Raw genomic sequence first — 14,508 nt, 5'->3', positions numbered from 1 at the left:
TGAAGCCCCAGTTTTCTTATCTGTAAAAATGGGGATAATGTAATGCTTATAACATATTTAAGATAAAGCCTGAAATGTTAATAACCATTATCATTGGCTTTGTATCTGTCCAGCACCCCCAAGTAAGCATCATAGGGAAGATGCTTACCAACTGTCTTGAATGAAGGAAAGAAAGAACTGCTGCTATTGTCAAATTCTAGATGTTATTATTTAGTCACAAAAGCGGATGTTCTGTTTGGCAGTTGTAGCAAATTTTGTCATGAAGAAATTTAACCTTGGAAAATATTTTTTTTTTGAAAGAGATCTATTTTCCTAACTTTTTTAGGTGCATTATAAAGCATTCTCTCTGAAACAGTACTGTACAAACTTTTGGGCTTACAAAGTCCATGCCCACCGCGGAAAGCTGTGTGCCTAGAAACTCCCGTGTGGGGGGATTTTGACTTCTGTCTTCCAAAATGTGAAGTGCGGGGAACGTCTGCTTCCTCTTACCTATCTGGAATGGTGAAGAGCAGCGAGCACCACTGGTTTGGTGAGCTGAGCTCAGTAACTGTCCTGCAGCTGGCTCACCTTCAGTTAAAATATATAGTCTTCTTCAGCTTATGGCTCAATTGTTTCCTTACTTTGAAAGGCCTTTCTTTTATATGTCTCAAGTGCTGCTTGCAGTATAAAACTAAATCCTAAATTTTAAAAACTTCCATAGCTAATACTCTGCTAAATGTTTAAAGCCTGACATTTAATCTGCGTGAACTGAATCTCTCTGATTTCACTGTTTGCAGCTAGTAAATGTCACTCTAAACATTGTTGCCTTCACTCACACTTAAGCCTTTCATCTGCAGTGGGGGCAGCCTGTCAGAGAATTCTTTGTGTGCCACTCTAGCAAGGGGAAAAAAAGACTCCGGCCGGCCTTTAAACAGAGTGAAAAAAACTGCTTGGAAGGCAAAGACGACCCTGTTTTTATATGGTGTTTGTGAACACACAATCCTGAATCTACCAGATACTCTTAAAAAGCAACTATATTAGCTCAGTCTGAACAGGGTCCCCGCTGAGCTCATGCAGGGTTGCCAGCCAGCTCCCCGCTCTTTTGTGCCTGGAGGGGGATGGGAGGCTGGGGGCAGCGGCTAGAGATGTTGTCATTACTTTAATTTCACTTTTGCCTACAGGAGGAATCTTGTCATCTTCTGGCTCCCCAAACTATTTTCAACTGGGGCGTTTTATTTCTTAGTTCCTGAAGGCTACTGGCACACAGATCCGCCCTCACTTTTCATCATCTTGACATAAAATGGAAAATCAGTCTGTGGCTCTTTTCAGAGCCAGTGATTTACTCCTGTTCTTTTATCTGTCTCCCCGTTACGTTCTTTGTTGGGACATATTTTTATTTCCCGCGTCTGCAGCCTTTTGTTCTGCTGGGATGTTTATGGTCATTCTTCCTTGCTTGCCTCCTCCCCAGCCCCCCTCCCCCCAGCCCCCTGTTGGGATCCCTTCTTTCTCTGGGCCCCCAGTCCTTTGCCCTGCCCCTTCTGTGTGCTTGCTGCTTCAGGCCAGCTGCCTGCCTTTCCCCCCAATCAGTACCGTGCGCTGCGGGTGCCACCTCCACTGCTTCTCCCTATCTTCCCGCCCCCCTTCTTCCTGTACCTACAGGGCTCAGTCAGTAGTGGCCCATGATAGAGCCGGCGACAAGCAGACATGCTGAACTCATCCCTAACCACGGTGGTAGACAACAGATTCTCAGCTAAATGCTTAGGTATATGTGTGTTTTTACAGCAGTTGATGCCAGTGCTTCCGGTTTCCTGGCAGCCATATGGAAGCACAAATTGAAATCTGGAAATAGAACATTCTATAAGAAGCACTAACGTGGAATTTTAGGAAACCATGGGCATTTCTATCAGACATAGATTCAAGTTTCTATTCTGTTGTTTATTGGCTTTGTGGACTTGGACAAATTCATTCATTCATTTAACACATGTTCATCGAGTGCCTATTATGTGCCTTGTATTTAGCTCTTAGGGAGCCAGTTAATAGCCCTCTGTCTTCCCCTTTTATGTTCACAACCAACTGAGAAATAAGACAGAAAGGAAAATATTAGCTTTATTGAGTGATAAAAGCCAGATTGGAGGATGTGGCTCTTATATGTGGCCACTATGGGTTTACTAAGTCTTCTCGCCTCAATTAGGCTGCTGGCTTGCCTCTCTCCTCTACTCTGCACACAAGCCAGAGTAAAGGACAGATATGGAAGATGAATAGGCTAGAAGAAAGAAAGTGAAAAAAGCCCATGGGCCTGGCAGGGTTGAGCATCCTCAGTCTGTTCTAAAATCCCTGCCCAGGCAAGCCACTCCTCTTCCCCAGGCAAGGGTTGAGTGAGAAGACACTTCGCTCTTCCCTCCAGGGAGACAGGATGGGTGAGCTTCCCCCTTAAGTGTAGGCATTACACTTCTCCAATGGTTACCATAGTAGGCAAAATAAATATTGCCGGTCTGTCTCTTCACCTGTGAAATACAGATAATCATACCTATCTCTTACTGTGGCTGTGGAGACTGAAATGAGGACCCACTAACTGTCATTTTTTGGTCAGAATCAGCCTGAAATAGAACTGGTCGTTCAGGGGTCTGATTTATCTTTATTGCCCCCTCTCTCTTTTCTTTCTGAGCCCTAATTTGATCATTTTTCCCCTCCTCATTCCTGTTTTAAAAAAATAAGTGGGACTACTGGTCCTAAAGCTTTTGATTTGCACGAAGCATACTGGCCAAATCTTTTCTAATCCTGGCTTATGTGTTCAAAAAAACTCATTAATTTGGACAAAGAAAGTATTTGGAACAATTAAGTCTACTTCAGAATGACAAAACTGGTTGTACCTGAAGGGTCACTAAAGTACAATACATGGCTGCAAACAGATATTATTACATGAGGAATACGTGCCTTGATTCCTCACCTTTATTGTTATATTAACTTGAGTGATGCTCACAAGTTTCTCTATTACTGTAGAAAATAATCTAAATCTAAAACCACGGTGATGAAGGAAAACAATACAGATAAGGAGTTTTAGAAAAGAATTTTTAGGGTGTTGGGACTTTATGTTGGGGGCAGCAGGAAGCCTTTGACGATAAGTGATAACAGGATCAGGTTTGTATTTGAGGAAGAAGTCTCATGGTAACGCTGCAGACATTGGAGCTGAGAAGGAGGAGGAGGGCCTGGGAAAGCAGGTAGGAGGCTCTAAGCAAACCAGGTGAGAGGCTCACCCCAGGTGGTGGAGATCAGGGCCAGACTGAAGAGGCCTGAGAGATGGAATTGGCAGGGTTTAGGTGAGAAGGTTTAGGTGAGAAGGGAGACAGAGAAATGGATCAGATAAAAAAGCTGTTTGTTTGTTTGTTTGTTTGTTTGTTTGTTTGTTTGTTTGAAGTTAAAATAAAAAAGATTTCAGATGGTAGTGCTTCCAGAGCCCCTTCCCCAGCAAGATTAGAGGGTTAACATGTTGAATCCAGCCTAGGAAGACAGGTGGAGCCAAAAGAGAGATAGAATTGACCAATAAGAGGGAGTGGACCACTCTCCTACGAGAGAGCTAGAGAGGGAACCCCCTGACAGGTCAGAGCAGCAGGGTATGGTATAACACAGGGATTTGCTTCCTACTGACTGAACAGAGAAAAAAAAAAAAGGAGGAAAAAGGAAGACAGGAAAAGACGTAAGTAACCATGTTAGGGGCATTTGGGGGCCACATGCTTTCCAGAATGCAAGGCTATCATAGACTCCTACCTCATGCACAATTATGTCTGACCGGTTTTTTCAAAAACCAGATCTAACAAAAAGTACTTAATCAGATACTTAGCTAGATGTTACTTATATTGGAGACTGCATGTTTATTTTCTTTGGATTTTTTTAAATTGCATTCTTCTTTTGCCTTAAACTGGATTAGAAAGAATTCAGGCCCTGGAACAGGCTCTCTCCTTGTAGTCTGATTTTATAGGGTGCTACAAGAACTTTTGGGTTTTTTTTTTTTTTAAAGATTTTATTTATTCATGAGAGACACAGAGAGGCAGAGACACAGGCAGAGGGAGGACAAGCAGGTTCCATGCAAAGAGCCCGTGGGACTCGATCCCGGGAATCCGGGATCACACCCTGAGCCAAAGGCAGACAGACACTCAACTGCTGAGCCACCCAGGCCTCCCAAGAACTTTTGGATTTAAAACAAAGATTTAAAAACTATGAATAAGAAAAGATCAGTGAATACTCTTGCAAAGTGGAAGGGGAAAGGAGAGGGGATCAATTTTATGGCTTTAGAACAGTCTGTGATGTTCTTCTCTCACTTTTTTATATCTGTATCTATAGTCTAAAGGTTTATATTGATTGAACATAATAGCATTCAGTGCCCCTCGTAGCAGAGCATTACGGGCATATCAGTGGTGAACACACACTTTAAGTTTTATAAGTGATTACATAAGGCAATGAAAAAATATTTCCTCTGTTTAAAGACTAAAACTTTCCTGCTCGTTTCATAGTTTTTAAAGACTCTCAGTATTGGAGTGAATAGTTTTTAACTAATGACATGTTATAAAAAGGTTTTGTTTTTCTTTGTGGAGCCAATGTACAAGCCATTGGGTTTGGTTTTGTTTTGTTTTATTTTTTGAGGCATTTTGTGATGTTAAACTATCCACCATCCCTGGAGACCCAACAGTGAATCAGCAGTTTCTGCCACCTTCCCCCAAGACGTTTTTTGTGCACCCATTTTGTGCAAAGTACGTGATAGAAGCTGAATGCAGTACCACATTTGTAGATTATAGGCTCCCTGATGGTTCGCCCATCTTCCCAGGCCCCCGTGCCAAGAAAAATGCTAGGCATCGTTACAATTCCTTATACGTGTTAACTCACTTAATCCTTACAACAAGCCTGTGAGTTAGTTACCTGCCATTTTTTAGCCTCATTCTGTAGTGAAGAAAACTGGGGCATAAGGGAAAAAACTGATTTGCCCCAAGTTTGATGGTTACTAAGCAGCAGAGATAGTATTCAAAGCCAAATAGTTTGAAGCTGTGGCATCCGCACCGTCCTCATTTTAGCGTGCTACCCACTCTGCTCAGGATGTAATTGTTGAATTCATGAAAAAAATTCTTAATAAAGACATTCAGGTGAGACAGCCCAGAGTGATGGGCTAGTGGGAGCTCTTAGAACCACAACGTGGATTTTAATTCCCTCAGTTACAATTAACATGAAATTTAAAGTTAGCATCTGCCCCATATGTGAGTACCTTGCTCCAATTCTCTAGAATTCCCCTTGCCAACGGTTTCCCGAACCAAACACAGTGCAGTTTTGTTTGGGGAAGCAGCTCTCCAAGACAGGAGCCACAGTGAGCTGGCAGGGGAGGTCAGATGGGCTGGACCCTGGTGGGGGCCTGAGTCAGGGACGATGATGAAGGAGTGGCATTAAAGTCTGTGCGGCGCTTGCTCTCCCTGGAAACGCTCTGTCAGACTCAGGAAGCCAGATTGAATCCTGGCGGAGATAATTCCACTTTATGCCCTAGAATGGACCTCTTACAGAATTTCATTTTCAGTCTTGCCCTGGGAAGCTTCACCAGTAAATAATTTGGAGTACGTGTTATTTGCCCTCTTCGCCGAATTGCACAAAATAGGGGTCTGTTCTTCTGCCAACCCACCTCCTTTTCCCTTAAAAGGCTCACACGAGAGGACCTGGGAACCTGCTGCCCCAACAGAGGATGCCTGGACTGTGGCCCAGCAGTGCCCTCAGTGCAGCTCTGGGGAGGAAGAAAGACTATAATTAAGTCAAAAGAGCCACTGTTGATCTTGAAAGAACATCAGCCATACAGATGACATGAGGATTCCTTTCCTCCTTCAGTTCGAAGGCTGTCTTTTGGAATTTGTTGTGAGGGAACCCAAGGCAGAGAGACTTAAAGAAAAATAATAGCAAATATGCGTAAGGGACCTGCTGAGTTCTAAGTGTTTTGCAAGCCTTATGTCACTTAATCCTTACCATAGGGGATCGCTGGGTGGCTCAGCAGTTTAGTGCCTGCCTTCGGCCCAGGGTGTGATCCTGGAGTCCTGGGAACGAGTCCCATGTCGGGGTCCCTGCATGGAGCCTGCTTCTCCCTCTGCCTGTGTCTCTGCCTCTCTCTCTCTCTCTCTCTCTCTCTCTCTGTGTGTGTGTGTCTCATGAGTAAATAAATAAAATATATTTTAAAAAAATCCTTACCGTAACCTTACCTAGACAGCACTATTTCAATTCCCCTTTTACAGATGGTGAAACTGAGGCAAAATTAGGTGAAATAACTAGCACAAGTTCACACAGAGATGAAGTGGCTGAACCAGGACTCACTCCCAGGCAGTCTGGCTGGAGAGTCCGTGCCCTTACCTGGAGTCCTGCCCTCTCCCTGGCCTGTCAATTGCTCAGATATTGCATCTTGTTCACAATTAGAAACTCTTATTTCCAAAAACACGGGTTCCTATCTAAATTAGAAAACCTAGAGGTTCATGATTCCATAGTGGTTGAGAATCTCTTCTTTAACCAAATTTGGCTTTTGGTCAGGTAGGGTGTTTCTCAGAGTACCTGCTAGATGAAAACCTCTTGCCCCTTCCTTTTTTTTTTTTTTTTTTTTTAGGTTTTATTTATTTATTCTTGAGAGATACAGAGAGAGGGGCACAGAGAAGCACAACCCCTGCGGGGAACCCAATGTGGGACTCAGTCCCGGGATTCCAGGATCACACCCTGAGCCAAAGGCAGACACTCAACCACTGAGCCACCCAGGCACCCTTGCCCTTAAGAAGACACTGGTGGAGCGCCACCACTGAGGCCCTACTTCTCCAGCCCTCTCCTCCCCAAAGACCCCGGATGTAATGCCAGAAAGCATGCAGCAAACCATTCCCCCACGTCTGCAGAGACGGCTTCTTCAGCATGGGTGAGATGGGGCACATTGGTAGCTAAGAGAGGATATGCTGCTTTGCCACCTGCCATCTCCCTATTAATGAAAGTCCCTTTCTGTTCTCTTACACCTCAAGTGCCTTCTCTGTATCCTGTCCCTACTCTCAGAATGCTGTCAACTAATCCTTTTTAAAGCATTAACTACTAATTTAAGGACCTAGGTTCTAGTGCTTTAAGATAGGTCTCCCCAAGCTACTTGATTTCTAGGAGTCTTGCCAAAAGAGTTCTCTGCTAATAGGGGCCTCAGGCTCGCTGAAAAGCTCCTCCAGATGAGTTCAGCTGGGCTCCTGCCCCCAAAGTGGTCTTGCAGGATGAGAGAGAGAGAATGGCCTTTGATGATCACCAGTAGCCTCATCTCCTTCTCCCTTAGCACACACAGACCCCTTTTGCAGGAATAAATAAGCGTAGATGGGATGCCAGCCTCCTTCCTGCAGTATAGCACAGAGGTTTACAAGCTATAGTTTGTACCAGAATCTGGGAGCTTGTTGAAAATGCATATTCTTGGACCCTGGACCCAGAGATTCTGCTTTGGAAAGAATTACATTTTGGGTGATTGCCCCTCGGTGAATGTGATGGGAAGGCCCGAGAAATACTAGCATAGAGTCGCTTCTGTCCTTGCTAGTTGAAAAGGGTCCTCTCTGAATGGAACTGGGATAAACTCATTCCTTCTCCAGTTCCTACCAACGTCCCTGTCCTCTGAGTCTATAATAGGAGGGAATCAGTAGTGTAACCTTTAACTCAGCTAAAGGTTAAAGTCAATAAAAACTTCAAAAACTACCTTGATTTTGACAAGCAGGGTCACTCTGCTCATGCATGTTACTGATCGAGTCAGGTGCACCATCACTAGGATTTTGATAAATGTGTGGCAGACCACTAAGGGGAAATAACTTGTGAATAACTGAATGCACAGAGTAAAGCACATGTTTGTTGGAAAACCTTGACAGCTTACTCAAGGTGCGGCGTCCGAGCTTGGCAGCAGAGTCTATGTTTAACCAACTACTTAATCCATCTCAATTTATTGAGTAGTATCCTTTGTCTTTATTTCATTGTCTAAATGTCTCTCTTTTACACACACACACGCACACAACCAGAATCTCATAGGCAAGCGCTTCTGTGTATCCTTTTGACTCAGAACTAAGGAATCAGGTAATCCTCTATAAAAATTCATAAACATTTTTATATAGGCATAGCTTAACGATATTATAGATTTCGTTCCAGGCCATAGCAATAAAGCCAGTATCACAATAAAGCAAGTCAATGAATTTTTTTGGTTTCCCAGTGCATATAAAAGTTATGTTTATGCTATACTATAGTCTCTACTAAGTGTATACAATAGGATTATGTCTAAAAACTGCATATACTTTAATTTAAATATACTTTATTGCTAAAAGATGCTAACCATCATCAGAGCTTAGTGAGTTGTAGTCTTTTTGCTGGTGGAGGGTTTTGCCTCGATGTTGATGGCTGCTGACTGATCAGGGTAGTGGCTGCCGAAGATTGGAGTCATTGTGACAAATTCTTTTATTATTATATGAGAGAGAGAGAGAACACACATGAGCAGAGGGAGAGGGACAAGCAGACTCCATGCTAAGCATGGAGTCTGATGTGGGGTGCCATCCCACAACCCTAAGATAATGACCTGAGCTGGAATCAAAAGTCAGACCTTTAACCAAATGAGCCACCAGGTGCCCCATGACAGTTTCTTAAGACAGCAGTGAAGTTTGCCACATTGGTTGACTCTTCCTTTTATGAACAATTTCTCTGGATCATGTGATGCTGTTTGCTAGCATTTTACCCATAGCAGAATTTTTTTTCACAAACGGAGTCAGTCCTCTCAAGCCCTGCTGCTGCTTTATCAACTAAATGTATGTAAGATTCAAAATCATTTGTTGTCAGTTCAATAATCTTCACAGCATCTTCACAAGGAGCAGATTCCATCTCAGGAAACCACTGTCTTTGCTCATCCATAAGGAGCAACTCTTCTGCTGTGAAAATTTGATCATGAGATTACAGCCATTCGGTCCCATCTCCAGGCTCAACATCTACTTCTAGTTCTCTCACTATTTCCACCACATCTGCAGTTACTGCCTCCACTGAAGCCCTGAACCCCTCCAGGTCATCAGTGAGGGTGGGAATCAACTTCTTCCAAACTCTTGTTCATGTTGATATTGTGAGCCCTTCCATGAATGCAAGCGTTCTTAATGTTACATAGAATGATGAATCCTGGGCAGCCCAGGTGGCTCAGCAGTTTAGTGCCGCCTTCAGCCCAGGGTGTGATCCTGAAGACCCGGATCGAGTCCCACGTCGGGCTCCCTGCATGGAGCCTGCTTCTCCCTCTGCCTGTGTCTTTGCCTCTCTCTCTCTCTTCTCTGTGTATTCTCATGAATAAATAAATAAAATCTTTAAAAAAAAAAAAAAAGAATGATGAATTCTTTCCAAAAGGTTTTCAATGGACCTTTCCCAGGTCCCCCAGCGGAATCACTATCTATGGCAACTATAACCTTATGAAATGTATTTCTTAAATAAGGAGACTTGAAAGTCAGAATTACTACTTGATCCATAGGCTGCAGAATAGATGTTATGTGACGCATGAAAACAACATTTAAAAAAATATAATAAGGGGATCCCTGGGTGGCACAGCGGTTTGGCGCCTGCCTTTGGCCCAGGGCGCGATCCTGGAGACCCAGGATCGAGTCCCATGTCGGGCTCCCGGTGCATGGAGCCTGCTTCTCCCTCTGCCTGTGTCTCTGCCTCTCTCTCTCTCTCTCTCTCTGTGTGTGTGTGTGTGACTATCAAATAAATAAATAAAGAAGAAGAAGAAGAAGAAGAAGAAGAAGAAGAAGAAGAAGAAGAAGAAGAAGAAGAAGAAGAAGAAAACAACATTAATCTTGTTCTACATCTTCTTCAGAGCTTTTGGGTGACCAGGTGTGTTGTCAATGAGCAGTAATATTTTGAAAAGAATCTTTTTTCTGAGCAGGAGGTCTCAATAGTGGGCATAAAATATTTTAATATATTATGCTGTAAACAGATGTACTGTCATCCAGGCTTTGTTGTTCCATTTCCAGAGCATAGGCAAAGTAGGTTTAGCATAATTCTTAAGGGCCCTAGGGTTTTCAGAATGTTAAGTGAGCAGTGGCTTTGACTTAAAGTCACCAGCCACATTAGCCCCTAACAAGAGTCAGCCTGTCCTTTGCAGCTTTGAAGCCAGGCATTGACTTCTCTCTGGCCATGAAAATCCTAGATGGCATCTTCTTCCAATAGTAGGCTGCTTTGTCTATGTTGAAATCTTGTTGAGTGTAGCTACCCTCGTGAATTATCTTAGCTAGATCTTCCGGATAACTTGCTGCGGCTTCCATATCAGCACTTGCTGCTTCACTTTGTACTTTTATGTCATAGAGATGGCTTCTTCCCTTCAATCTCATAAAACAACTTCTGCCAGAATTGAATTGCTTCTCTCATTTCCTACCAGTGTTCCTGTCTTTTGAGTATATAACAGGAAAGAGTCATTAGTGTAGACTTTGGCTCAAGGGAATGTTGTGTCTGGTTTGATCTTCTATCCAGACTGCTACAGCTTTCTCCATATCAGCAATAAGGCTGTTTTGCTTTCTTATCATTTGTGTGTTCACTGGAGTAGCACCTTTAATTTTCTTCAAGAACTTTTCCTTTGCATTCACCACTTGGCTGACTGTTCAGCAACTTTTGGCCTCTCTTGACATGCCTTCCTCACTAAGCGTAATCATTTGTACTTCTCTATGTAAAGTGAGAGACATGAGACTATTCCTTTCACTTGAATACTTAAGGGCTCTGGTAAGGATATTAAATGGCCTAATTTCAATATCATAGTGTCTCAGGGAATAGGGAGCCCCAAGGAAAGGCAGAGAGACAAGGGGAATGGCCAGTTGATAGAGCAGTGAGAACACACAAATTTATCAAGTTTGCCATTTTATATGGCTGCTCCCCAAAACAGTTACAATAGATCATTGATCACAGATCACCATAACAAATATAATAATGATGAAAAAGTTTAAAACATTGCAAGAATTACCAACATGTGACACAGAGACATGAAGTGAGCAAATACTGTTGGAAAAACAGCAATGATAAACTTGCTCAATGCAGGGTTGTCACAAACCTTCAATTTGTTAAAAACAAAAGCAAAACAACCCAGTATCTGCGGAACACAATAAAGCAAAGTGAAGTAAAACAAGATATGCCTGCACTGCCAAAATAATCTGGGTGTAAATTATCTAAGGAAAACTGCTGATTAGTTTTCAGTTCAGCACGATAGAAATTTTATACATGGCTATATGAAAAAAAAGAGAAGGATCATGAAGAAAATATCACTTGTCTAGTCAAGAGGGGCCTTGACAAGAGTCAAGAATTATATAATTGCTTTGAATAAGCCAGTTCTTTCCTGTTTAGAGAGGATACTCCCTTTTCTTATAAAAATGTTAACCATTTTTCCTATTTAATCTGCTGAAAAGGTTTCATAATTCATCCTACTCCAATGGTATGTTACAGTCTACCACTAATTTCTCTATTAAAGCTATAAAATATTAGTAACATTTGCCAGAATTTCACCTTTAGTTAAACTCCGTGCATCATATCTGCCCTGAAGCCAGCCTTGCCTTTAGCCCACTTCCAGCTAATGCCAGATTTGCTTGACAGGTGCAGGACCAGGATGGTGGACAGAATAGCCCATGCTTGTCTTCTAAAAGCTAGGTTTGAGTCTCAGCTGTGTGACCTTACGTGGGTCATTTAATTTCTTTGTGCCTAGTTTTCGTGTCCTAAACGAGGATAACAGCATCCACCTCAGAGAGTGATTATAAGGTTTAAGTGAGGTAATTATGCAAAATGCCACACAGGCTGTGCCTGGCAATAGTATGGGCCTGTAAAGGTCAAGGTCTTGCCCTTCTTCCTCAGGCGACAGGAGAGAACTGGACCAAATGACTCTCAGAGTCTGCATCTACAGCTAGCAGTCTGTGCTTCTGGGAGAGCAGCTGAGTAGAGGGTGTGGGGAAAGCAAAAGGAAAAAATTCAGACAGTTGAAAATACAATGAAAACAACAACAACAAAAAAAAGCCAAGAGGGCAGGAAACGTCACCTTGACCATTTGGTCCTGACAACAGGAAAACTAAAAGATTCAATTTCCTCAACTGCTTCCAAGAAGGGTTGGGAAAACAATGTTTGGTTAGCCTGACAATGATCTTTAATAATGACATGAAGCAGGCATGGCTTAACTAGACTATATATATATATATGTTTTAATTTTATGTATCTACTTTTTTTATGATGGAAGATCAGGGCAAGGAAATGAAATGCCAACCCACTGTGTCCCCTGACAACCTCTGAGTTCTTTCGCCCACTCTGCACTTCCAGTGGGAGGATTGGCCGGCAACATGTACAGAGTGCCAAACCTTGTGGGCCTTGGTCTGTAGGGCCTTACTAACATGCACTGGAACTACATAGCGCCTCTGAGTTGTGGAGGGGACGCTGGAGCCTGTGTCTCTGCCCCCTATTTAGCCACCACCCCTGTCGCTGAACCCAAACCCAGCAAATCAGGAAGGTCACCAGAAGATTAGGAAGTCTAGTTTCCCATACAAGGGGAAAATAGCCAGCTCTGTTTTGAAATGAACAAGATCAGGCTTATTCATCATGTCATCAGGCTTGTTGACCATGTTGTAGCCATTCAGCTTTCACAGCCATTGGGCCACAGGCTGAGAGGTAGCTACTGGGGCTCCACAGACCCAGAGCAGGAACATTGAAGAATCCCTCTGTCATCTACCATCTGTGGAAATCCAGAAAATACCACTGCTGGTCATCAGGCTCCTTCTATCATTTTTTTTTTATACAGACATCACTTGGAGTGAAGCAGTCGGGGCAAAAAATATGACTGGAACATAGAGACCAAAATGGATGGTTGGGTTCTCTGAAAAAGTATCCTCTGAAGGGTAGGATAAATCATGCCAGGTCGATGCTATCCATGACTGTGACAGAGTATGAGGCTAGAGCTTTGTGAGCACTCCTCTAAGAGTTTGAAAAATGCTACAATTCTACTACTTCACTTTTGGATAGATTATGATAATAGCTGCCATTTACTGAATTTTTACCATGGGCCAACCACTATTTGATACTTTACATGTATTATCTTATTTAATCTTCACTGTAACACAACTATGTAGATGCTGTTTTCCTTGTGTTCTGGTTGATTACTCTTCCCCACCTAACATTCTCTGCCTCACCCCTACAAACTCCCAAGGAGAATACATTAGAGTTTATTATTAGAGTTTCTTATTCGCCTCCACACAAGGACATCAGACCAGGGTCATCTGGCCCTGCATGTCTTTGTTTCCAATATGTACACAAGAAGTCAAACCCCTGAGATAGAGTTTCACTTGGACATAACAGCTCTGTTAAATTATAATCTGTTTCAAAGTCCTGCCCCTCTCCAACCTCTCAAACTTTTTCACTGGCCCTTGGTAACTTACGGTCACCCACAAAATCTGTTCCATCTCCCCTGCCCCCTGCTCTATCCAATGTCTGATTCACTTGGAAGACTATACCACTTCATCAGATCCTTGCTCACAAACCCCCTTCTCACACATCTTCCTTGACCTCCATATCTCCGGTTTCCCTATCCTGCTTTATGTTAATATATTCATACATGCATCTGTTATTTTCTATCTGCCTACTGCAGTGTATGCTTTGTGAGGGCACTGACTTCTGTTCACTAATACATCTCTAATATCCAGAACAGTACCTGGCATATTATCTTTGCTCAATAAATATTTCTTGAAGTAATCCATAAATGAGGAAACTGAGCCATGCAATGGATAAGCAGTTTGTCCCTGGTGCTGTGGACACAGCCAGCCCAGGTCTGTGTAATTGCAAATGCCTGGCACATAAGTACCATGTTGTCCAGCCTCTTGTGGATCATGTGAATGCAATATGAGCAAGAATATCCTGGCTGAACTGGAGTAATCAGTGTCGGGGTGTCAGGATAGGGAACTTAATTGATTGGGCAAGATACTACAGGACCAAAGTTCACTGCCCTTTTTTTATTATAGTGTACAAAAATGTGATTTAGAAGTAGAGTGTGTATTTGGTCATTGAGGTGACCAAAATTTATTTCTCATGTATATTTGGCCTTCATCCACAGTTCCTGACTCAAAACTCCTCTAAAGCCCTTGGAATTTCCTAAGTTTCCTAAGTGATGAGAATAGTAAAGGTTGTTGGGTTTTGTTGTTTGGGTTTTTGTTGTTGTTGTTGTTGTTGTTGTTTTTTGGAAAGCCCCTGAGATGTGGGCTGGTTGCTGGTTGCCAATGTAGCCAACATGTGATTCAAGGGTTTGAATTCTCAGTCCTGACCTCCAGGGAGGGAAGAGGACCTAGAGGTTTGATCAATCACTAGTGGCCAATGATTTAATCAATCATGGCTGTGTGATGAAGCCTCCATTAAAAAAAAACTAGAAGACAGAACTCAGAGAGATTCTGGATTAGTGAGCACATGGAGATTTGAGAAGAATGGCAAGCTCTGAGAGGGCCTGGAAGCCTGGCTCACCCTTTTCCCATCCCTTGCCCTGTTATCTCCTCA

The 14,508-nt window shown here is 42.8% G+C and overlaps 1 protein-coding gene across 9 annotated transcripts in view; it reads left to right on the top strand.

Moving 5' to 3' along the window:
- ALG14 (ALG14 UDP-N-acetylglucosaminyltransferase subunit) overlaps window positions 1-14,508 on the top strand; it is a 213,360-nt gene that overhangs the window by 154,948 nt on the left and 43,904 nt on the right. Inside the window, exon 5 of one of the 9 annotated variants that reach the window (XR_012035118.1) lies at window positions 6,596-9,840. The exons of 7 other annotated variants lie outside the window; for them this stretch is intronic. Coding sequence is in view for 1 of the 2 variants with exons in the window: in XM_072834607.1 (XP_072690708.1) it covers window positions 5,654-5,761 (108 nt within the window). In the remaining variant the exon portion in view is untranslated. Of the gene's footprint in view, window positions 1-5,653; window positions 6,562-6,595; window positions 9,841-14,508 lie in introns of those variants that run through there. One more of the 9 variants, XM_072834607.1, reaches the window with a different exon arrangement.

This window comes from Canis lupus, chromosome 8 (assembly GCF_048164855.1).
Source record: "Canis lupus baileyi chromosome 8, mCanLup2.hap1, whole genome shotgun sequence".
Lineage (NCBI taxonomy): Eukaryota > Metazoa > Chordata > Mammalia > Carnivora > Canidae > Canis > Canis lupus.
Note: the sequence above shows the minus strand (reverse complement) of the source record. Positions and strands in the feature narration are given on the sequence as shown.